General features: G+C 32.7%; 1 protein-coding gene across 1 annotated transcript in view; it reads left to right on the top strand.

The window, feature by feature from the left end:
• LOC131849230 (BTB/POZ domain-containing protein Tiwaz-like) overlaps positions 1 to 26,066 on the top strand; it is a 34,833-nt gene extending 8,767 nt beyond the window's left edge. Inside the window, exons 2-5 of the mRNA XM_059199257.1 lie at positions 20,045 to 20,216; positions 24,139 to 24,344; positions 25,238 to 25,389; positions 25,963 to 26,066. Coding sequence (XP_059055240.1) covers positions 20,059 to 20,216; positions 24,139 to 24,344; positions 25,238 to 25,380 — 507 coding nt within the window. The 5' untranslated portion in view covers positions 20,045 to 20,058 and the 3' untranslated portion in view covers positions 25,381 to 25,389; positions 25,963 to 26,066. The remainder of the gene's footprint in view (positions 1 to 20,044; positions 20,217 to 24,138; positions 24,345 to 25,237; positions 25,390 to 25,962) is intronic.
• Positions 26,067 to 27,324: the final 1,258 nt, after the last annotated feature.

The following is a 27,324-nucleotide window of genomic DNA, read 5'->3' as shown; positions in this document are numbered from 1 at the left end:
TCTGTGTACAATTAAACTTTAGTTAAAATAAATAAAATTTCTAAAATTAAGTGTAGCCTAAGTTACACTTTATGATATTGGATATCTACGAATGAACGTCCCGTCAAAATCAATCTACAGAGTTTTCGGAAATAAAACAGACAAACAATTAATTAACAAAAAACAATCCTATGATTTTATACAGTAATATGCCTTCATATGCATTTAGTGAAGAGCGTTTAATTGTAAATTGCAAACAGATTTAAATTTCATTCATTTGCATATATTATCTGCATTTTGTATTTCCCCTCAGGAATGACAATGCAAGTAATTACTGTACATTAAGCAGTGTCCGTGTTCATACTTTCCATCAAGAGAACTCGTTAGGTTATACATATAGAAAATAGTATTACTAAATCGTGGAAAGAATCAATCAATTTTTGGACTTCAATTTGAGGTTCAACTTAGTTAACGTTTCTAAGTTTCATTGAAACCAATTCATTGAAACTATTGAAATCAATCAATCAGTAAAATGTATTTTGTCGTTTTGATATGTGAGTATTAATACTAAGTAGGCTGAATATAAGATGATTTGCATCTTCACATATTTTTAATGATGATAGAATGTTGCGTTCTGCGTTATCGGTATACGCTCGTCATCAGACAAAGATGATCAGTCAGCCAGCCCATTTTAAACTATTCAGCAGAAACACAATGATTTTCATAGGCGACTACGGTTGTTGTAGCTCACTCATGCACAAAGGAAATATCTCCTTTGGAAAGTATATCCTGATAAAAACCATCACTCCTAAGAATATCCTTTAATTCTTGTCCTTGATGGATCTAGGTAGCGAACTTTGAAAAAGGGCGAGCACAACAGATCTACGCAGGTGCAATGCTACAGGTAAAAAAGCCTAAAGCTCGCTATAAAAAAATAGCCGACTACGTTATTGGTACACGGTAGATTAGGCTAGTGTAGGACCATCGTCTTACTCAGGTAATTGAGATTACTCTGGATATCCGCATCCAGTATTATATAAGACAAAAAAAATACGATTAGTTACGATTTTTTATATTCAGGAGATTTTTTCGAGTACTGTACTATTATATTATTATATTACATTACTATTATATTATATTATGCCCAATTCTTTTGGGTTAGTGGACATTCGTAATACGTATTATAAATGCGAAAGTTTGTAAGTACGTTTGTTAGTCTTTCACGCAAAAACTACTGAACGGATTTTGTTGAAGCTTTACAGTAATATAGCTTATGCATCAGAATAATACAGGCTATATTTTATATTGAAATTTAACGCGGTTGAAACCGCGGGGCACAGCTAGTGTTCTATACTACAAAAAAAGACTAGTCTCTTTTTTATATCAAGGAGATTTTTTGGAGCTCTACAATATTATATGGCGTCCATTTATTTTGGGTTAATGACAATTCATTTTGACTGTAAACAGCGCTTTACCATCTCACCGTCGCACCCACAGCCGCGGGTGAATTTGAAGCGTTGACTCAGCGTCGGCGGCTGCGGGCGGTTACGAAATAATTTTCGAAATGATTGTTCTGTAGATCTGTAGATGAGCGCCTCCAGTGACTCGCCCGAGGTATCAAAAGCTAGGTGTGCCTTAATATCGTCGGAGAAGGAAAGCCCTGAGGCGCCTGCGGCGGCGTGGGGCACGCCGAGACGCCCCGGGCGCAAGCCGGCTCGCGCTCCGCCCTCACCCCTCCTCAGCCCCGTCCACATATTATTATAAAATAATCATATTTGCAAGTGAGCTTTACAACAACCAATGCGGCTAAATAATAATTTATGACCTCAGTACGTTATATATTGGAAGCCGATGGCGATTCGCGGTTCGTGATTCGCCGCAAACTTCGATGCATTATTTAATTTTATTTTTAATATTATAGTAGAGTAGTTCTGAACGTGCAGTCTTATTAAACAAAGTCATCACGGCAAGGTTGACAAAATGCTTTCATTTTACGACTACCTTTGTTCAACTGTCACGTAATAAAATATAATTTGTAGAATAGAATAGAAAATTTTTTATTCAAATAAACTTTATTTTTTACTTCTATAATAATACTATACTTATTTTTTTGTCTGAAATGTTGTCTGAAAAGAACGAGCAAGAAACTTGCGTGTTGCTGTTTTAAGTAATTTTTGTCACTTGGCATTTTTATGTTGAAATGTATGAATACAAACTAATACTAATTTAGTGGAGTCAAAACATTAAATATACAATATGATTAAATCGTAGTGATTAGAGTGGTTAGATCAGACTGGTTCCTACAAGCACACGTTCACGAGTATGACGGATTGGATTGCAGATTGTTTTTTGTTTTTTGCGTTAATATAATTTTATTTTTTATTCACATAATGTATTTTTCTATTTATCGTTATTGTACATTTTATATGTGCGCAAATAAATGATATACGTGTCATATTTAAGAAGCTTCAACAATTTGTTTTCGATAAAATTACGTTAAGAGGATTTTCCGCTAATTTTATTCTTTGTATTGATCATTATGGAATATTTGAAATAAAATTCGAAAGAAATTTGACGTAAAAACAAAATATAATCACAAATTTAGAAGCTTATTAAAAGGAAGTTAATTAAAAAAATACTGAACGGATTTTATTGAAATATATCATGAAGTTAAGAATGTATAAATTTTAAATGAATTTTTTAACTGAAAAATAATTATGTATTTATTATCTCTGCCTGTTGTATGTATTGCAAAATTTTAATTATAAAGAAAAAGTCTTAATCCATTATTAGGAAGTATTTTAAAAATATTTGAAGAATCTGCACTAGCTGCACTGCAAATAAACAAAAAAGGTCTATACTATATTTTGATTTAATTTGATAGTAAATTTTTGTTATAGTTGTAAATATCATAATTATCAATTCTTTATGGGCATGATCCATATAGTGCTGGTTAGTATGGAACCACTGTTTTTTGGATGAAATAGAAATAATTAACTAAAATTTGTAATTGAACCGAAGAAGAACATAGAACGGATTTATATGTATAACCAGCTGTTCTCGCGACCTCGTCCGCGTGGAATTTAACTTTATTTTTTTAAAATAAATTTAATTTTTGTGATTAATTTTTGTAGCCTATGTTACTCATTATTATATCAGCTACCTGCCGAAAAAAGTCCCGTCAAAATCGGTCCAAACATTTCAGAGATTTGCCGCAACAAACAGACAGACAGACAAAAATTGTAAAAAATGTTATTTTGGTGTATGTACCGTACTAATATTCATATGCATGTAGTAAAAAACGGTTATTTCAATATACATACAGACACTTAAATTTTATTTATATGTATAGTTGTTAACGCCTCACCGTAATACAATATAAATAATAACTGGTTCCTGATGCGGTGAGGCGGGGAGCGGGGCGCGCGTCGTCTAGTTTTTATGTTACGTGCATATTGCGATCTCTGTAATTGCATCCATCATTTCATTCCATTACACACCTTCCTACAAAGCGCTGTATTTTTATTTCGCATCGATATCAACTTCAACATTTGGTGACCCCGACGTGATATTCTGGACTCGGTGCAGGCTGACGAAGGTTTTAATATTCAATCAAGCATCTAAATAAACAATTACGACGCGACGAGCTGACGGAGATTTGAAAAATAAGAAATTGCAATTATCAACTACGCAATTACCGGCCTATTGTGTGCATTGAACGAAATTTGTGGTTATCGACGCCATCAAAAGGGAAGTTATGTCCAGTTTGAGTATTTATAATTACATAATTAGTGTTTTAAATTTCAGTACAAGTTAATATTGCCTCAATAGGTACGTACTTAGTTATTTGTATTTAATATCACTACAGTGTAAAACCGAACGCGCTTGCACCATTTTGTTAATATTAACACCCACATATTTTAGCATTAAAAACTACATTTTTTTTAGCTTTGTGACTATTTAAGATAAAATTAAGTAACAATCGTGTTATTTGGGTACAATTGAATATATTTCTAAAATACATATTTATATTTTCAAAAGTTACAATTAAAATTCATTAAAATTATAGTATATCATTACAAAATTGCGAAATATAACTAAAATAGGATATTGCTACGTAATAAGCAATAGGTATATTAGTAAAATAAATAACGATAATCATTTATTGTGTAAATACAATACATAAATATTAATCTACCTTAAAATCAAGCAAATACCTACTCATACAGGCCTTACAATGTACAAGATTTGTGTGTAATTGGTTTATTACCTATATATATAGTGTAAATTTTTACTAAAATTAATTTACAATAAATACAAAACATTTCAATACAATTATATAAGCTAGTACTATGGTAAATTCCAGGTTTTTGTAATCGGCGACAATCATTGTATGGGCGCAGTAAGACGAACTACCTGATATTGTTGACAAATTCCCTGCGCCACCTGCCGCGCTGTTGGTTGAGTGCTGACGCGGCCGTTTGACTTCGCTTGCATCATATCTGAGTATTTGCCAGTCCACTCATACTTAGTGACTTACGGTTTGAAATTTACATCTATTTTCTTTTAAATTCATTTATTATTATTTGTTTTTTTTTTTGTTTATGTTTTGCTAACTCTCCAATCGCCCATTTTTTTTTGCAAATCTGCTAAATTTACAATTTATAATGGCAGACGGCAAGGAGTTAAAAGAATTTACACAACTACGAAGTAATATAAAAGCTAGAATTACTATATTTCAAAAATATATAGACATTGTAAAACTTGTCGATCCAAAAACATTAGCAAAGCTACAAATAAACGAGCTTCAGTTAAAATTATCTCGGTTACAGGAATTATTCTCTTCTTTTGACGACATACAAAATAAAATTGAGCTTCTCACGTCTGACAATATATCCCCTCAATTAGAGGAACGCGACACTATCGAAAGCTCATTCTGTAAATCAATCGCTATAGCACAGGACATCTTGGAGTCAGCTTGTAAATCCGATAGACCTCCCTCTCAAGGCTCAGATAATTCTATAAAAACTAACAATGAGTACAGCATGTGTAATATTAGACTTCCGACCATCAAGCTACCCTCCTTTGACGGAAATAACCTGAAATGGCTAGAATACAGAGATACCTTCGAATCTCTCATTCACAACAACGATTCCATCCCGAAAATCAATAAATTTCATTACTTGCGTTCGTCACTAGAGGGTAGTGCAAGTATTGTTATTAAGTCCATCAATTTCACCTCTAGCAATTATGATTTAGCATGGAATATTCTTTGTGATAGATTCAATAATAAAGTTATATTAATAAACAATCATATTAAATGTTTATTTAGTTTTGATGCATTAGGAAAAGAATCACACAAATCCCTACGTTATATGGTAGATTATTACACAAAAAACTTGAGATCCTTGGAGGAATTAAAAGAACCTGTTCAATTTTGGGATACTTTGGTTATCTATATTATGACTTCGAAGCTGGATCCTGCCACAGGTCGCAAATGGGAGGAGCATCGTAATTCATTGGATCTGTCACCTACGTTAGCCGATTTCTTTGAATTTTTACGTAGTCGAGCTAATATTTTAGAAACCATACAACACGGTCGTACTGATTCAATTAAACTTGAAAGACATAATACTTACAAAGAAAACAAACCTACAAGGTCCTTTGTTACGTCCTCGGTAGCTACAAATAAAAGAAATTGTGTTGTTTGCAATAGTAATCATTTATTATACGAGTGTGAACAGTTCAAAAATATGTCTATGGATAGCAAAACAACTACAATTAGTAAATACAAACTCTGTAAAAACTGTCTGCGTCCTGGCCATCACCATTCTCGTTGCCGCTTAAGTGCTTGCAAAATCTGTAACAGAAAACACAATTCATTATTACATCGCAATGAAAATACTAACAAAGATAACTTACCTGCGGAATCAACGACTAGTTCTTCCTTCTTGCCACGTGAGTCGCAAGTCTCTCTTTCTGCCTCTGTTTCAGGTCAGGTGTTATTATGCACAGCTGAAATAGAGGTAGTAGACACGATAAATAACAAAACTCACCTAGTGAAGGCTCTCCTCGACAGCGGTAGTCAGTCTTCCTTCGTATCTGAAAAATAAAAAACAAAATTAATATTCTCTGTAGAAAAACTAATATACCGATTTTAGGCGTGAACAACTGCATGACTAACTCAGTTGAATGTTGTAACTTGCTTCTGAAATCTTGCGTAAATTCATTTCAAGTAAAAGTAGACTGTTTAGCAATCCCACATATTACAAATAAATTGCCAAGTGTATTAGTAGATGTTGCTAAACTAAATATGCCATCCAATATACAATTAGCTGACACAAAATTTTTCTGTCCATCTGAAATCGACCTCTTATTAGGAGCAGACATTTATTGGGACTTAATTATGCCAAATCAAATTAAGTTGGGTAAAAATAATCCTACTTTACAGGAGTCGAAATTTGGTTGGCTTGTTGCTGGCCCCACTGGTGGTAATCCATACTCTTCAACTCCAAAAGTTCATTGCCATTTTACAAAAGAAATAAAAGAATCTTTAGCTAAATTCTGGGAAGTAGAAGAATTACAATCTAATACAAAAATATTATCGAAGGAAGAAGAATATTGTGAAAACCACTTTATACAATATACTAAACGTTTGCCTTCAGGTAGGTTCTCGGTTACAATTCCCTTTCGCGAACCACCCGAAAACGTTTTAGGTGGATCACACAGTATAGCTAAAAAACGCTTTTACAATTTAGAAAAAAGATTGGCAAGAAATGGTCACAAAATAGACTATTCCAACTTCATACAGGAATATGAGAGTTTGGGACACTTGTCACAGATAGAACAACCTAAGTTCGGATATTTTATTCCCCATCACGCGGTTATACGTGAAAACAGTGAGACAACCCGACTTAGAGTAGTATTTAATGCATCGTTTAAAACAGATACAGGTAAATCGCTAAACGATTTAATGATGATAGGTCCAGTTGTGCAAGACGACTTACTGTCTATTTTATTGCGATTTAGATACAATAAATATGTCGTTACGGCAGATATTACAAAAATGTATCGTCAAAACGAAATTGACCACTCGCAGCGACATTTACAATTAATTTTGTGGAGAGATAATGATCGAATTCCTTTAAAAACTTTACAACTTAATACTGTAACATATGGAACAGCCGCTGCGTCATTTCTCAGTACCAGATGCTTACTTCAGCTAGCTGAAGAATGCACTGACCCAGTTGTTGCCGATGTTATAAAACATGATTTTTATGTCGACGATTTGATTACGGGAAGCTCATCAAAATCAATATTAGCTAAATCGGTGCAGGCAGTAGTGCAAAAATTAAATGAGGGCTGTTTCTCATTACACAAATTTCGGTCCAATGTCCCTGATTTATTAAAAGAAATTACTCCAATTGATCAAACACAGGATTTTTGTAAGGAAAGCTCCATACTAGGATTAAAATGGCAACCAAGCACCGACAAATTAAAATTTTATACACAGTTAAATATTGATACAAATGTAACTAAACGAACTATTTTATCTACATCATGTAAGGTTTTTGATCCCTTAGGTCTACTTTCTGCATGTACAATAATACCTAAAATACTTTTACAAAAGTTATGGCTTTCGAAATTGGAGTGGGATGAACCTGTTCCAGACGAAATAAAAGAAAAATGGTTAGAATTTTCTCACAATTTGTCAACATTTTATGATTTTGAAATACCAAGATACGTAATGTGCGAGCAGCCCACAAACATTACACTTCATTGTTTTACTGACGCGTCACAAACATCATACGGTGCTTGCATATATTTAAAGTCACACAATAATACAACTGGCATTACTGATATCAAATTACTTTGCGCTAAGGCTAAAGTAGCTCCAATTAAACCCGAACTTACTATCCCTCGGCTTGAACTACTAGGAGCTCTTCTAGGCGCACGTTTATATTCTAAAGTTATAAGTTCTCTGAAAGCAAAAATATCTAAGTCATTTTTTTGGTGTGACTCCACTATTGTTTTGATTTGGCTAAAATCGCCACCTAAAACACTAAAAACATACGTCTGTAATCGTATCGAAGAGATAAGAAAACTTACTGATCAAAATGCATGGAGGCATGTACCTACCCATTTAAATCCCGCCGATTTAGCTTCTAGAGGAGTCTCGCCACAGCAGCTTATTACATCTTCGTTGTGGTGGGAGGGTCCTTCATTCTTGTATGAACCTGAAACAAATTGGCCAGTAGATAGTACAAATAATCTCACGTCGGTACCTGAAACAAAAAGAATTTTATTAGTACAAAATAGAGAAATTATCGAAAATATAATACCTTTTAATAAATTTTCAAAGTTATACAAATTACAGAGAGTTGTTGCATATATTCATAGATTTTTATACAATTGTAAAAATATTGAAAATAAGTTGACAGGGGTACTAACTAATAAAGAAGTATATGAATCTTTACTTACCATTGCCAAACACTCTCAAAAGGATTCCTTTTTTAATGAAATAAATATTCTTTCTAAAGATAAAACACTTTCAAAAACGTCCAACATTATTTCGTTAAATCCTTTTATGGATTCTTCCGGCATTTTACGTGTCGGTGGACGGATACAAAATGCGTTACAATGTACCTACGGAAAAAGACACCCCATATTAATTGACCCTCATCATCAATTTACAAAGTTACTTTTTGAAAGGGAGCATCTTCGATTGCTTCATTGCGGTCCTCAACTTTTATTAAGCTCGATCCGCGAACAATTTTGGCCGTTAGGCGGACGAAAATTAGCTACAAAGACAGTAAATAAATGCATGACTTGTAAACGCTTCAAGGCACAATCCTTACAGCCTCTCATGGGAAGTTTACCAAGCCCACGAGTTACTCCAGCGCTCCCATTTGAAACCTGTGGTACAGATTTTGCAGGACCATTTTATATATTGAACCGCAAGGGTAGAGGCGCAAAAACTACGAAGGGATACTTGTGTATATTTGTATGCTTCGTCACTAAAGCTTTGCATTTAGAAGTTGTTACCGACTTAAGCACTCAGGCATTTTTACTTTGTTTGCGGCGATTTATATCACGTCGCGGAAAACCACATACAATATACTGCGACAATGGTAAAAATTTTGTAGGAGCGAATGGAGAGTTAGTTAGACTTTTAGCAAGGGCAAATAATGATGTAAGCGAATTCTCATGTAAAGAAGGCATTAATTTCAAATTTTCACCGCCTTACTCGCCTAACTTTGGGGGTATATGGGAGTCCAGCGTAAAAATGGCAAAATTTCACCTAAAGCGTGTAATAGGCAATGCAAATTTAACCTTTGAGGAAATTACTACCGTTTTCGCGCAAATTGAGGCAATATTAAATTCTCGTCCGTTGACTGCACTATCATCGGACCCATCAGATTTATCTCCTTTAACTCCTGGGCATTTTCTAATTGGTCGTCCGTTGACTTCATTACCTTCACCAGTTATAGAAAGGAACAATGTCACACGATACCAGCTTATTGAAAAATTGCGACATCACTTCTGGCAAAGGTGGTCCAAGGAATTCCTGTCTGAATTACAAGAACGAGTGAAATGGCGTACAAAATGTCAAGAAATAAAACCAGATGACTTGGTTATAATTAAAGATGAACAACTTCCACCTATGAAATGGCTGCTTGGTCGTGTTGTAAAACTCTATCCTGGATCAGATGGCATTACGAGAGTGATTGATGTAATCACAAAAAAGGGCATCCTGAGAAGAGCCGTTTCTAAAGTATGTTGCCTGGAAGAATCAAGATGCGACACTTGAGTCCTTGAAAGACCAGCTTTCAAGGGGCCCAGTATGTTAACGCCTCACCGTAATACAATATAAATAATAACTGGTTCCTGATGCGGTGAGGCGGGGAGCGGGGCGCGCGTCGTCTAGTTTTTATGTTACGTGCATATTGCGATCTCTGTAATTGCATCCATCATTTCATTCCATTACACACCTTCCTACAAAGCGCTGTATTTTTATTTCGCATCGATATCAACTTTAACATAGTTAATTTCCGATACCAAAATACATAATAAGGTACACAATGCACAATATATTTATATAAACTACAATTCAAAGCATATAACGCAATATATATTACATTTAACGTACCTAACAAATGGATAATTATTAGGTACGTTTAAAACCCAATAATGATTTGCTTTGTTAGGATTTCGGCAGGTAAATGCAGTGTTTATTTACCGATAGTCTGCGTTTGTTGATTGTGTAATGTCTGATCACACATTTCACAAATAACCGGAAAATATCCTGTACTGTGGAAATGAATATCCTGTACTTACACAAAGGCTGTCCGTTTGCAAACTGTTGCTGTCAACGTTATTCATTACTGGACATGTTACGTAAATGAAAATATCTTTTCATCAGCTTCCCCCATTGTATAATGTATTGATTAAAACCAAACATTGACATTTGATCATTTGTGTTGCTCGTACTATAAACAGAGGGATGATTTAAATGATTGTACATTGCTTGTTTGTAGTTGATAATGTTATAAAATACTATCTGATACCACAAAGGATTTTTTGATAAATTTATAAAACACTAGTTGATCCCGTAAACGTTGGTTTGCCATATAAATTAAAACCGTTATTAAAAAAAATTTGGGGTTGGTGGTATACCTAAGGGTGAAAATTTAAAGTTGGACGTATTTTTAAATGCCACGCTATAAAGAAATAAAAAAATAAATGGTAGTCGTGGACTACCTTTAGGGGTATGAAAAATAGATAGTAGCCGATTTTCAGACCCACTGAATATTCAAAATCAAAAATTCACAATTCAAAATATGCGGTTCCGTCCGTCGTCCGTTTCGGAGGAGTATGGTAACTGACATAGTGATGAGAAAATTTTATATATAAGATTTCCACTAATCTAAACAATGTTTACAAATTTAAGTCAAAATGAAAACTTGAAACATAACACTCTGTATTTTCCTATCATTTGTTTTCTTCAAACTAATTAGTGTTTTTTGTAACTTAAATTGTGACAAATATTTAGTTACTATCTATTTACTATTTATTTATTTATTTGTACACTTTATATGATTATAGACAAAATGTTTTAACAGCAATCCATGCACTAAAATCAAGGCTTGTGGCAGAGAAACAGAAATATTTTAGTACAGAAACTTTAATTTAATAAAGATACCATTCCAAGTAGGTACAAAATTACCAAATATTACATCGGAAAATAATTTACAAAGAACAATAAAAAAGGGAAAATATATGTATCTAAATCGCTATTCTTCGATAGTTCTTGTTGGAGCATTATATTAACTATCCAGAATGTAATGGATATAACGGTGGTTATAGAACTCACCTACAAGTTGGCTCTTAATGTCGAGTGTAGCCAAGTCTTTAGACGTGCTTGTCCTGGGGCGCAAACATAAACTATTGATAAAATGGAAAGGCCGCCTGCGGCACCAGCGGCGAGCCCGCAGGGTACTCATTGTGCCTCAACCCGCGTCATTGTGTTTTGATATGTACGCGAGTACATAGCTATATATATGTATACACTTAGCTAATATCTATACTAATATTATAAAGAGAAATTAGTATAGTATTATTTTTATCTTTTTATTAAATACATTCAAACCATACTAGTACGATTTTAAACAATTTTATAGACAGCTATGTAGACGACTTCGGCGGTCTAGTGGTTTAGGATTTTGATTTACTTCCAATACTCGCGGGTTCGATCGTCGCACGGTATAAACATTTGTATGTACGTATGAATTAAAATAATTTAGTATCTATAACACATGCTTTGGACTGGATGTAAGTGTACGGATTGTCCTGGCTTATTATTATTAACAGCGAGTACGATTTTGCGGGATACCTAAAGCTAAAGTTTAGCACTAAAAATAATAATAATTTGTATTTAACTGCCTGTATTTAACATAATCTTATTAATTTACGTGACTCCGGTACTTAAAAGTTGTCTTGCTGTCCACTGTCCAGTATAGGCCTCCCTTGCCTCCTTGATTCACCATCGAATGCAATTCTGCGCTTGCCTTTTCCAAATAGATATGTCCCGCTATTTTTTTAACAATATATATATAATTTAAAACATACAGGGATATGGTTATTCCTTCTTCTGAATTGGAAAAAAAAGAATAAAACTATGAACTATTTTTTTTTTGCGTGGTAATATATATGAAAGGAGAATTTATTTTAAAAATCACTTTATCTAAATCTGTTCTGTTTCGTTATATGTATAATTTTTATAATGTATAATAATATATATATCTAATCATTTAAAGTTACCTTTAAATAATTCTGATCCTCAAAGGATTGTATATATAGAACTCCAATCAAATGACAGATGTAACTAGTACATTGTATTGCATTTACATAGAAATATTAGGCGTATCTCGTCACTGTCGAACAAAGTTTCTTTTGGAAGCTTGTCAGGGTTGATAGGTGCACGGTATTCCATGAAACCTTTCGGTATGTGAGCACTGCTCTCTGGCAAAAATACTGAAACATAAGCGGTCCGGTATTTCTGATATTTTTTCCTATTAAAAGATTTAGCTGACAGATTTTTTACTTATTGAATCGTGTGGGAAATTTAGAAACAGAATAATAAAACCGACGTAATATTGCTATGTTAGTTAGTTGCTATTATGCAATGGTAGTTTGCATTTGTGATTGTAGTGTTTTTTTTAATTGCCATGAGCTGGCAACCCTGGTATTTGGGTGGTTCGAGTAGCCCCAGGCCGGTAATTACAATTGGAAGAGTAGGGCCGTCCCGCCCGTAGGCGATGCCGCTGGGTCTTTACCCACTCTTTGAACGGTTCACAACTAAAAAAGAAAATGTACGTCGCACGCAATTTGCTGATTCCGTATATTAGATAATTAATTTCTGCCGTCAAAATATAATAGTAATGAATACAAAGCCTGCAATGATGTTAATACAGGATTCATTAATGTTATTGCAAACGGCTTTGTACTGGTTCGTTAATATATTAACAAATTGATTTCAATAATGCATTTGGATAGACTGAAATGATAAAGAGCAATGCTTTTGTTTGTTAATTAGTGGTGAATATGATATTACAAAAGCCAGTATCTAATACTGAATATATGATATTAACAATGCTTGTAGGTATTGGAATTTTATGAAAAATTGATATTGTTTTCGCTTTTTACTATTATTTAATCGAACCCAAGGTTTACTGAGTGAATGGGAGCAAAGGTAAGATCATTGATACGCAGATCAGTTCGATACTACATACTGTTTCATATTGAAATCAGTGGGAAGAAGAGAAGGGGAGAGGGACTTTCAGCTTTATATATTTACTAGCTACTCGCCCCGGCTCCGCCCGGGTGTACATATATTGTATGTATAGGTAAACCTTCCTCTTGAATCACTCTCTCTACTAAAAAAATCGCTTCACAATCCGTTCCGTTGTTTTAAAGATTTAAGCCTACATAGGGACGGACAGACAGCGACAGCGACTTTGTTTTATACTATGTAAAATAATGAAATATATAAGAAACCGTAGTATACAGTAATCTGCCCCCTATATTTACTAGCTATATTTATTAGCTACATTGCTACAGTGCGTTTTTCAGCGCAAAACCTGAGGTATACAAAAATGAGATTGCTAAAAACAGTCACTGTTTTGTTGGATATATGTAATATACAATTTAATTAGGTGTTTATATAATCCTCTCGACAGACATAGGGTATACTTTATGCTATGTAATGTATACCCTATCTATGTTATCTGTATTTATACTAAGAAAGCATACAAAGTCGCGAGTTATAAATAAATTGATGCACTAAATGCATTCATAGACATTATATAAATCCGCTTATTCGAGTATAGATGCATCTAAAATAGCATATAAGCTGATTTATATCGTCCAATAGTATAAAGCAGTCTTTAGCTAAATTAATCCGACGTTAAGCTCACTCTACACCACATCAATTCAAACGATACACTCACATGATTATTGTTGAATATGAGCGTTGCATTCTCGTCTTGCTATTGACGTCTAGTCAATAGCTGAGATTGCCTTTGACGCATAATTCCGAGAATATATTATTCGTCAAAGTATATTAATACTGTTCTATTAATTGGTGAACCAACTTATCTAATAGAATTAATATTATATAATACATTGCATTAAACAATAATAATAATACACCCTGGACAATTCACACAATACCATCTAGTCCCAAGCTAAGCAGAGCTAGTGTAGTTCTAGATATTTTTTTGTATATACATAGAAAACACCCAGACGTGTTCAACGATTTTCTAAAAGAAAATACTTCTTTTAGAAAATCGTTGAACATTTTAATTACAAAATGGAACAGGCGTTTTGTATTATATATGCTATTATTTTAAAAATGTCGGTCCTCTGTTTCCTGCATAACATTATTTTATAACAAACTATTTGCTACGGAAGGAATTTAGTAAATTTCAACGAACCCATAGGTACCACGCTACGTTTGGAAAGTTTCTGGTAAAGTCTATTTCAGTACAGTACTTTCAAGCACCTATACGTTACAGTGTTGCCAATTTATTGCGGATATTATACTACTATCATAGTTTAGTTAGAGTTATAAAACTAGTCATAAGCTGGCCAGGTTGGTTGCATATGGTATCCCAGTGTTCAAATCCTGCGATTAGGTAGCTGGGGTATTTGGGTTGTCGCGGAATAAGCAAACAGCCTGAGGCATATTTATAATGAAACCAGGCAGGTAAGAGTGCTCGAGTGGTGTGTTGCAGAGTAACGCCCTCTAGCGGTCCGCTGCTGAACTACAGCATCCAACTTTTGTGTTGTGCGTATTTGATTTTCAACTCTTTCAACCCATTGCCAAAAGGTTCTCAATTCCACGGTGTATGACATGATATCAGCTCATGATTCTATGATATCTCTAAATTGAATACATTCAGAATTTGTATGGATGCTAACGAAATAGTGTATGCTAAAGATATGCTGGCGGGGTAGGAATACCGTTTGGTAAGATGGGGATGAAGTGAAGTTACTTGGCAGCTATTTGTCTACTTGATAGTTTGTCAGCAACAGGTCTACTAGTTTCCATTACGCCAATTAACAGATTTTGATTATTCTTTTAAAATCAGCCATTTCTGCTAGCACATGTATTAGAAAAAGTTACTGCTTTTGATTACAAATGTATCTAGGGAAATCAGAGCGGAATTTATTCAACATATATAATGTAACAAAGAGATTGCAGTAAAATTAGTAAACTGTCCTTACATTATTGGTTTAAAACTATGAAGCACTTAATATTGGCTTAGTGCTTAATTAAGGTACTGAAACTTATAAACACACTAGAGAGCGAAGTCGCAGGCAGAGTTAGTTACTCTAATTACTCTTGACACAGGCTCGGTACGATTAAAACAGAGGAACTTCTTCGTCTCAGTAAATGTTTAATAAAGAATTGATTTTCTTTTGTTAAGTTTAAATAATAGGTACTAGTAATTGGCACTTACTTGGGTCGGTCGTATATTTTTTTAATAAACTATAACGCCCTCTTTATTATATAGCTTTTTATAGAGAAAATAATTTTTATAATCACTCCTTTGGTTCGTAGTTAGGGACTATATGGCAACCCAGACAATTTATACAACGTCTTATAATGCCATAGTGCCACTAGATAAGGTTTTATGAATATCCTGTTTATCCTTACTAATATTATAAATGCGAAATTAACTCTGTCTGGCTGTCTGTCTGTCTGGCTTTCACGCCAAAACTACTAAACAGATTTAAATGAAATTTGGTACACAGATAGTCTAGACCCTGAGAAAGGTTGTAAGGGGTTGAAAGGGGAGATGAAGGGTTGTATAGAAGTATTGTAATTTTTAAAACTAGAATCTTGTAACTTAATTTTTAAGCTGTTCATTAAATACTATGACTAAGTTTGTAAAATTTTATCTTTAAGGGGGTAAAAAATAAGGGATAAAAGTTTGTATAGAAAATCGTCATTTTTTAAAGTATAATGAGGAATCTTTTTTCTTTGCCTTTTTTGGGTTAGATTATGAAATATTTTTTCTATATTCGGTCAAGGTCACTATAATACGCGGACGAAGTCGCAGACACCGCTAGTTTATTATATCTATAGAAAAAAATCACATACATATATTAAAATACTATAAACATATTCTATCTCTCTTTCTTTATGAACATGAATATGCGTTAATGTAATCAAGTACAATCTCAATTAAACAAAGTAAGAATAAAAAAAATTAATTATTTCTTCGTGGTTCAACGTATTGAATTGAGGGTAGATTCAAATTATCATATGTGCCTACAATAGATTTTGTTTTGAATTACACAAAAAAAAATTAGTAATCCCATTGAAATATTCATGCTGGTAGTACTGTAGTAGTGTGTACAAAGAAAAACATTTCTCTTTTGCTAGACCTGAATACACGGTAAAGTGTGAAACCAACGAGATAGGTCGTCCACAGCCGACTGTAACAGAGATGCATTCAGGAGATAAGAAATAATTAAAGTCGGACTAGGTCCGGCCGTGTTAGACCTCCATTATGTGAAATGTAAAACAACCAGCTTAGTTCTTTTGAGTTATCTAGTTGTGAGTAACTTTTGTATATACGTATATTTTTAATTAATGAAAATGGAATGGTTGCCCGCCTGTGCTAACGGTATTTGCTAAAGGGGTAGTGGATTATACGATGGGAGAAATTCACCATGATGGATTTTCCGGATCGACATCTAAATATGTTACTACTTTGATAGGATTTGAGAACCACTTTCAACACTTACTAACTTATTATACTATTAGTAATGGTCTCTCGTCTACTTTACTAATTACCCTCATTTCCTTTCTCTAGTGAAGACGTACTGAATACGAGGAGAAGACCCTTTATACGAAAATTGCGCGGATGATTGCGAAATTGAACTCTATTTTCTATATAAAAGAGTGGAGAATAGTATTTTAAAATTAAAATAACTAAAATTAAAATTAAGAAAATAAATACGAACTAACTAGTTAATTTTTGTTTCCTAACAACTTTAATATCTGCAACTGTACTAGATGGAACGAGGCCGTGTGCAGCAAGCACTCCTAACTAGTAGTAGTACTTACTGAGAGGCTTATAGCCAACTTCAGCCTGACGCGTAAATTACATTGTACAAGTACGTATAATAAATGTGTAACAGTGGAGTGCTTGTGTATTTATTATTTAATGAAAAACAAGAATTTATTCTACCATAATAAAAATGGTGCGTAGAATTTATGAATGATGTTTTGTCTCATGTATATAAACGGATTTTACAAGTTTTAATGCAGTTTTCGCTTCTTTTAGATATACTAAAATTTAAAGGGTAAGCTAATTAATCATTCTACAACTAAGTGATGACTATTAATATATTAATAGATATATTCTGTCATAGCCATCATCCGTCTGTCAACAATTTATAGTTATGTGAAACGGGATTAAAATTCGTAGTGGATGAGAGTTATAAGTTAATATAACTTTATGACGTAATAAGACTGGTAACATTGTTTATCTTATATAGAAAAATTACGTGTGTATGTATGTTATCATACTCGTCCGAAATGGCTTCATCGATTTTCATTGAATTTTATATGCATATTCAGGTCTAATAGAATCAGGAGTGGCTTAACGAAGTCTTAGAAGTGTCTGTCAATCTGTCTGTTTTTAACTTTTCACTTCTAAACGGCTGAACGGATCTTAATGAAATTTAACATGAAGATATATTGTATCATGAGAAAGCACGTGCAGATGAAGTCATAGTTACCAGCTAGTATATAAATTAATAATTTGTTTTCGTATATATAAGTATAAATTTCGCTACTGGTACAACATAAGAGTTATGATTAATCACGTTGGGAACTTATTTCATTAAATATAAGTACCAAGTACTTTATTAGGTAGTCAGAAGTAATTAATTGGATCACTGAAGCGTACTACCAGACCGGAAGTCTGTCTAGAACGGGAAGTCTTTCCAAGTTACAGCAATACAGCTATATATATGACTTGAATTACTTGTTATTTGTTTCCTATTTATGATAAATATTAATTTAAAAAGCTGATAAGGTATTTTATAATTTATTCACCTATGGATATATATATATATATATATATATATATATATATATATAATATATTTGTGAGTGATATAATGAGTAGTAGAAATTCGCAATACAACTAGTATATTATTTATGTAAAGATTACGTGTTACTATAGTGTGGAGGTTATTTAAGATCCCTCTAACATCCCTCTGAGTCGGTTTTTAGAGTTTTTTTTTCTATGTACCGGAATTGGACCTCTACAATTTTAGTATATGTATAGATATGTAGGTTTTTAAGTAGGTTTTAATTTTAATTAAAATATATCTAGTTAATCTAACTCAAAATTTTAATAGGGTCAAACTGTAGTAGCCAATTTAAAAATATAGGCAAACTTTAATAAATTGACGAATGCACTTTTAAATGTGTTGGATTATATTTTTTACTAGCTTTTCTCTCGACTTTTAATTGACGACGTGGAATTTAACTTTATTTTTCTAAAATAAAAGATTTTTTCTAATATAAAATTAGCCTAAGTGTAACTTAGCTTAACTTATTACATCAGTTACCTGCCAAAAAAAGTCCCGTCAAAATCGATCCAGATATTTCAGAGATTCGCCTGATCAAAGAGACAGACAGAAATTGTAAAAATGTTATTTTGGTGTATGTACCATATTTATATATGCATGTAGTAAAAAACGGTTATTTCAATATTACAAACAGACACTCCAATTTTATTTATATGCATAGATTCCACAACAATGTGCCTAATACCACAGAGTATTGTTTCTTTTCTATGGCATAAGCTGTGGTCGTATGAATGTATAATTTTCGCTGAAGGGTGCCATGAGAGCGCTGGCGACGCCGCGGCGTGCATCACGACGAGGTCGAGAGTTGCAAGAGACTCTCACGGTGACAGCGTATTTCCAGAACGGTCTAAATATGCATTGTAGAGACCTACAGACAAAGTTCATTTTGAATATACTATCTATATATTGACAGTAGATTTGACATATCATAAGAGTCTGTAATAGACCTACATGAATAAAGATATTTTGCATTTTGAATGCAAAATTTAAATAGGCCTAAATATTATGCATTGTGGAAACATACAGTGTTAATTCTGAATATATTGTACTATACATTCAAAATTTAAATAGGGACTATCCTTAAAGCACAAGCCCTGTGAGAAATAATCTAGAATTCACTTCAAAAAGGGTTATGTTACGAAATTTGTTTGTTAATATTTGACGACTTTGTTACAGTGAATAAATGAGATTTGTGTACGATTTGATTTTGGTGTGGTTTATTTTCGAAAACTATGTATTTTTTAATCTCCGTGTGGTAATAGAAACATATGTTTTACTAGCTACCCGCCTCATCATCACACATTACATGTATTATACCTATACATGTACTTTCCACTTCAATTACTCTTTAATTTTTTTTATTTAGCGGAACAGACTTCATTTTATACTATGCAAAGATGATATGTCATATGTTAATGTACATCTTTATTGATAATTGCATTTATTTGGCTGCTGTTCTATTTAGCTTAACCGGCGGATCTAGTTGGAGATAAATTTATTATTTTATCTCTAAGCCTTGTGAGAGTTCACATATTCATAATTAAAATTTCATATTAAATATTTTTTTAAATATGAAGTTTGTGACTCTCCTAGCTCTTATTAGCACACCGCCTTCGCAAGCTACAAACATTTGTATTAATGAGTATGATGTCTGGGTGTGTTCTGCGGTTATAACATCGGCTATTAGATTCAAATTCAAAAACAAATTTAAATTCAGAAACATTTATTCATATTTTTATATATATTTATATTTATATATATTATTATATTTTTATTACAATTTATTTCTCTACCATCCAGTTCAGTATATAGATCCAATTGAGAAGAACTGGCAAGAAACTTTTATTTATTATTTTCCATTACCCAAATAAAAAAAAACTTCCCGCAGGAGCTGCCAGGTTGATGTCGGTGAAACCAGGAAGTCCCCAACCAGATAGCAGCATGGAGAAGAAGCCCATGGCGGGGATCCCCCGTGTAGGGGGCACCACCAAGTTCAGCGCTCCAGTGCACATTGACGTGGGAGGGACAATTTACACCTCGTCCTTGGAAACTCTGACTGCGTACGTACAATATTTCTATACATATAATGTATATATGATGTAGATGATAACGATCTCGATGGTTTAGCGGTTTATCTCCGGTGGTCGCGGGTTCGATTCCCTCAGTACAAACAGGTCTAGGTGTTGAATATGTATAATGTATTAACAAAATACGTCTATGTATTTGTAACAGTTGTTTAGTAGCCATAATATAAGCTCTACTTACCTTGAAACTATATGGAGCAGTGTGAATTATATTGTACCTAGATATAATAAAATGATGTAATTGGAATGAAGACGTGAACAAGTTGAAAGCCCACTTGATGAAGTAGATAGAAGAAGTAATAATGGTTGATAGATATACGTTTTTAGTGATGTTTATGATCTGTCCTTTTTCTTAACCTAACTTTTTTTACTTGAGGAAATCCCTCATAGAGACCCGTCCGCCCCGGAGGAGGCAAGCGGGTACCTACTGTAAGACTCCTACTCACTAAAAACTCCCAGGTATCCCGACGAAGCGCCTATTGCAGGTGTCGCAGGATCTCAATGTTTCTTAACCTAACCTTTCATTAACCTTTTGTAACGTTTAAACTTTCTTAAAATTTTGTAAGCTTCGTTCTTACTTTATATTTCCATCCTTTTCTAACATAATATTTTGAAAGTTTCAAGTTTATTCCATTCCTTTAGAATCAAATTGCAATCTCACAGCCACATTAAGCTATATTTCAGATCGTGGTCTCAATTAGTTGTTTTCGATAGTTCTTTGACATTTTAACGCGTAGAATCCGGAGTTAAATCATTTAAAATATCGGATTATTCGTCGCAGGCTACATAATGCGCGCTATACGGTGGATCGGTCGGATTGTAAATAAGCTTGTTTTATCAGCGCTGAGCGTGTTATTTCTCGACGGGAGTGCGCTGCTGGCCGCCGGCGGTGCCCCGAGCCCTGCGGCCTCCTGGTGCCGCAACGTAGGGCTTACTACATATTTTTATTTAAAAATACAATATCAGTACTGATACGAAAAATACATATCTTTAATATCGAAAAACCAGACGAATTGTAAGGATCAGCCTTACAATTCGTCTGGTTTATTATATTAAAGATAGATAAAGATATGTACGATACAATCAATCTGCATGCCAAATTTTATTAAGAGCAGTTGAAGGCTTTATTGGTGGAAAGCAAATAGACACTTTAGAATTTACAATATAAGAATGGATTATGAGACCGGATTGACTGGAAAAGAAAGAATGCGAAAATGAGATATTGATATGCGAAGCTGATGCTTTGTAATACGGATAGCCGGGAGACCAGAATTAGATAAACGAGCCTTTTAAATTCCTATTAGGGTAAAAGGATTGCTAATATTTTTTTTATCTATTTACTTTGCCAATAGACAGTAATACAAACAGCAAACTGCAATCCCGGGGTATGAAAAGACACCGTGAAATATCGGCGTCTCAGTAAATGCAACAGTTGATGAAATAATTCTCGATAGATATATTTGTATTTAACGTGAATTGTGGAGTGTGCAGTGAGCTTACTGCGGATTAATTTGGCTAATGACTACTTCGTGCTAATTGGATGCAATAAATCGGCTTATTTGCTATTTCAGTTGTGCCTTTACTCGTACAAGTGGATTAGGTACCGTCTATAGAATTATGAAAATCAAATCTAATGTTTAAGGGTACTTTAGAATGGTTAAAAAGCAGCGATTCCTGCTTTTTGTAGTTATGTCCGCAGTATAATATGTCTTTTACGTGTAATTTTTAAGATCTATTCAGACGATTAATTATCAGGGTAAGTTATTTTATTAAATACAAAGTTTCAAGAAGTGTAGGTTACGTATCAGGAATGTTGGCAGAATTGACAGATTGCCATTGAGTTGCTCACTGGTTTAGTTTTGTTTTACTTTTCATTACTATAGACACTGTTCTTTTTTATTTATGTATTTATAAAAATTTTAATTTTTGTATTAATGTAGAAATAGTTTTAAGAATTACGATGTATTTTTCAATAACAAAAATACAACAAATACAATATAGGGCAAGAATTAATTTTATGTAAATTTTCAATACTCAAATTTTATTATGATTGTTTTTTATAATGAAATATTAGATGCTTTATATATTGTTGTCTTTGTAATCCTTTATAAATATAGTATAAAATATGTACAAGCGCACGAAGTGATGGTCAACACTAGTATGGAAGAAAAACAAATTTAATAATTCAATAGTATTCACGCAATTGTCAACCCTATACCCACTCGGTCCACCCCCGGATCCCGCTCTTTTAATCAACTCACTCGCGGGCACGAAAGTAAATATCTTGCCAATTGCACACCTCGCCGAAAGACTGACGTAACCGTTACTGTATAATAATTCTGAAGGCTTCAATTTTTACTCAACTTAAAAAAAGTGGAGGTTCTTCATTCGTATTTGTATATATTAAATTATATTCCATAACTGGTAATTAGGATGTTTATTCTAAAAAGACACATTATGACACTAATTCTTTATTATATTGACGGTGAATATAAAACATTAATAACAATGTACATACATATATGCCACATGTTTGTCATGTATACCCGAACTACATTCTTAACAGATTTAGAAAATTCTTAAACAATATAAATTTCATCGAAAGCTTGGTTTTTAAATCAAAACAGGTGGCTATAAAAATATGTTATTATTTAGATTTTTTGTTTTTACGTTTGTGCGTTCTAAACTCAGAAATGTTATGACCGATTCGAATGCAGTTTCCACTGCATTGCAGTAGGAGTCACTTAATTTTAAGTGTTTATTTTATTCCAATCGGTTTGCAAACAGAAAAAAGTTATAAATTTATATATATTTTACTGAAAACCACTGCGCATAGTTTGAAACCTAGCTCCTATATCTTCATACTAGTATCTACTTCATGTACTAGCTCAGCCCGCAACTTTGCTGAAGGAAAGTTGCTGTCTGAGCTAGTACATGAATAAAGGAGGTATTTTAGTTTGATTTATGTCAAGTAGCAGTTTCGTGGATATGTCAAATTATTTCTGGTTAATGTACTGCAGCAGAAAGTTTGCTATCATCACTATCATGAACAGATTCTGTTACGTCAAGTCAGTTTTAGTTAAAGCACTCACGTTTAAGCCTTACTTGCTACTTTGCAACTGTGCAAGTGAGCTTGTTTGTTAGATACTTGCGTTGGCGTTAGTTAGTTTTGAATACCATTGTTGTATTCAGAACTAGAGCTAACTATAAGTCTTGTATAAATAAGGTACATTATTATACACTCTATTAAGACAAGACTCATAGCTAAATATTCATAGTAACATAAGCTACTCCAGAGTGAATAATTTACTTTCAAACAGTTAATAATACATTAGTAAACAATAAATTAGTAGTACGGGCATCACCTGATAACGTGAAGAAGTACTCTGTATACATGTCTTTAGGTGACAGTTGTAACTGACCATCAGGTAGGCTGTTAATTTAATTGCTACTCCAATTACATAAAAAGACATATGTAAATGAGGGAGATGTACGTTACCATACCTACACATCAACATGGATGTACACAAGTGCACACACACACAAACACATTCACTATCTCTCATAAATTAGAAGTATCTATCATTTTTGAATATTTTCTTATCTCTTGTATAGTGTTTATCTCAAAATCTTGTTTTTAATAAGATATATTTATTAGTTTTTTGTTTAATGTAACGCCCTGTAAACCTAAGAGCTAGCTCTTAGGTTGGGCGCAAATAACGCAACACAATTTTTTCTATACACTAATGTCGTATACCTTAACATGCTTTTCTATGGGTTTTTTACTCCTTAAATAATGTAAGGAGAGAATCCAAGTATACGCAATTTTCCATGCCTACTCTATAATTAATCTGGCGTCAATATTTAAATAAATATTAATAACATATTATATTTCCAGTTTTCCTGAGTCAAGACTCGGTAGGATGTTCAATGGGACTATTCCCATAGTCCTGGACACCCTGAAGCAACACTACTTCATCGATCGTGATGGCGAAATGTTCCGCCACATTTTGAACTACCTGCGCAACAAGAAATTGCTCTTGCCGACTGATTTTACTAACCTGGACTTGTTGCTTCATGAGGCAATTTTCTTTGAATTGGAGCGTGAGTATTTAGGTTTCTTTTTATCAACCATAAAAAAGAAAACCTTCTAAATTCGACTCTATTTTGTTTATCTTAAAACTTTTTGTACATGAACAGAATTAGTTGTTAATTTCAACATGACCATTTGTTTTTGAATGCGGTTGAAATCGGTTTTTTGATGGCATGTAGCGGTGGTTGTAGTTTGATGGGATATTATATTAGAAATAGAAATAAATATTATATCTACTATATTTTTAATGATATATATTCAACTACAATATATGTAACAAATATTTTTTTATTCTATTAGTCATTCGTAACGCAGACTCGTCAGAAAAAGAATAAGAAAGAAAATAAGTTTGCCAAATAATTATTAGTGTCTATACTATAATATTATAAAGACTGTATATATTATTGAACGCGTTATTTTCAGGAACTACTAGTTTGAATTAAGAAATTTGTTTAATGTTGGTTGGTTCGTTTATTAAGGTAGGTAGATCTAAATCGAATATAAAAAATATATGTCCCTAGTAAATACTTATAGGTTTAATTACAAGTATATTTAGACAAATACATACAATAGAATATGAGTAGAATATCTGCAAATGGGTGACAGCAATATAAAATGGCACAAGCTCAGTATAGAGAATAAAAAAAAAACTTTTGTTGTTTTTGTTTGATTACCTGCTATGTCTATGATGGATGCATATTAATAAAATAAAAATAAAATAAATATGCAAACAAACAAGTATGACATTACTTATTTGTTTGCATATTTATTTTATTTTAAGATTGACAAATAGAAGTGGTGTACCTATCAATGAAAAATGTTGCAAAATCGTTGAAAATTTATTGCTTTTGAGCTTTTGTTGCAGTTAATGTTGCGTGGGTCATTTAGTAATATATAATTTCAGATATGGCGTTCGCTGTGAACAAGCTGAAGACAGAACGTGATGGCATCAAGCAGGAATGGTTCGACCAGAACAACGAGAGGCTGAAGGAGGAGGCGGAGCTGCTTCTGCAGGAGAGAGACAGGCTGGAGCAACGGTGGTCCTGAATGGGACAGGTAAAATATACAAATTGTTATTATTATATTACACCCTTAATAATATATTGAATACCAGCAAATTTTTGGAAATAGACTCTAAAGTTGTAATTCTAAAGTTTTGTTTCATTTTTTGGAAAATATGCATACAGACATTACAATACAACTGTATTGATTATTTTTATAGATGAATATGAAATGTTACATTGTTACACCTGCCTGCGCTAACGGTATATGCTGGCTGGGCGCCAGTGGAGGATAGAACGACCATGAAGTCACATCTTGACCTTGATCCTGGTTAATTCTTACTGAATGATAGTTCATTCAGTAAGAATGAACTAGGATGTTGTGGATGTCATCTTAAAAGTACATTGATAGCAAATGCGGTTATTAATTCCTACTGGGGAAGAAGGATTTAGTGATCCTAATTGGTAGTATTGTATTTAAACGTACGATATTGAAAAAAAGAACAGAGTTTTCGAGAAGTTTAACTTTAACCCCTGTTACGTTAGACTCGAACATACAGTATCTGACACATATGTCTACATTCTAAATAGGCAAGCAATCAATGCTAATGACTCCATTCACTTTCAGGGCCATTCATCAGATTCCAGTTCTGATGATGGCGGACCGTCGTGTAGTGGTGCGAAAAGGCGTCACCTGTAAACGCCCGTCAACCATTGCACTTGCACGTTTTTCTTAACATATTTCTTAATATCTCTACAACAACACATCTTTGGCTCACATCATATAGATTAATCGGTGTTTTAGCATGTAATAGCAGCCTACGTGTTAATCCAAACATTATTTTTGCAAACTATTATTGTCACTGTTATTATTTGTCTTTATTTTATTTAAACATATTATTATAAATTTACTATACATAAAATGCCACTATTATTTAATTTAAAATACATCACATAAATTAGATCAATACAATTTAAAATTTTGCAATAGTTACCTTGAATGTAAATTATTTATTACTCACCTTATTTTATACCGAACATATTACATATTTAATTTAAAATACACCATATAAATTAGATCAACACAATTTAAAATTTTGCAATAGTTATCTTAAATAATGTGTTTCCATTTAAATGATTTATTATCACGTTAATTTATACGTACCATTTTATTTAATTTAAAATACATCATACAAATTAGATCAAAACAATATAAATTTTGCAATAGATATCTTGAATAATGTGTTTTCATTTAAATTATTTATTATCACGTTAATTTATACGTACCATTTTATTTAATTTAAAATACATCATACAAATTAGATCAAAACAATATAAATTTTGCAATAGATATCTTGAATAATGTGTTTTCATTTAAATTATTTATTATTCAGGTTAATTTATACCGAACGTAATATTTAATTTAAAATACATCATACAAATTAGATCACTACAATTTAAAATTTTGCAACAGTTATCTTGAATAATGTGTTTTAATTTAAATTATTTATTATTCATCTTAATTTATACCGAACATATTACATATTTCATTTATAATACAGCACATATATTAGATCAATACAATTAAAAATTTTGCAATAGTTATCTTAAATAATGTGTTTTAATTTAAATTATTTATTATTCATCTTAATTTATACCGAACATATTACATATTTCATTTATAATACAGCACATATATTAGATCAATACAATTAAAAATTTTGCAATAGTCTTCTTAAATAATGTGTTTTAATTTAAACTATTTATTATTTACATTAAATTATACCGAACATATTACATACTTTATTTATAATACATCACATAAATTAGGTCAAAACAATTTCAAATTTTGCAATAGTTATCTTGAATAATGTGATTTCATTTAAATTATTTATTATTCACCTTAATTTATACCGAACATATTATTTAATTTAAAATACATCATACAAATTAGATCAATACAATATAAATTTTGCAATAGATATCTTGA

The sequence above is a fragment of the Achroia grisella genome, unplaced genomic scaffold (genome assembly GCF_030625045.1).
Source record: "Achroia grisella isolate CSIRO2021 unplaced genomic scaffold, CSIRO_AGI_Agris_v1 utg640, whole genome shotgun sequence".
In the NCBI taxonomy this organism is placed as follows: Eukaryota; Metazoa; Arthropoda; class Insecta; order Lepidoptera; family Pyralidae; genus Achroia; species Achroia grisella.
Note: the sequence above shows the minus strand (reverse complement) of the source record. Positions and strands in the feature narration are given on the sequence as shown.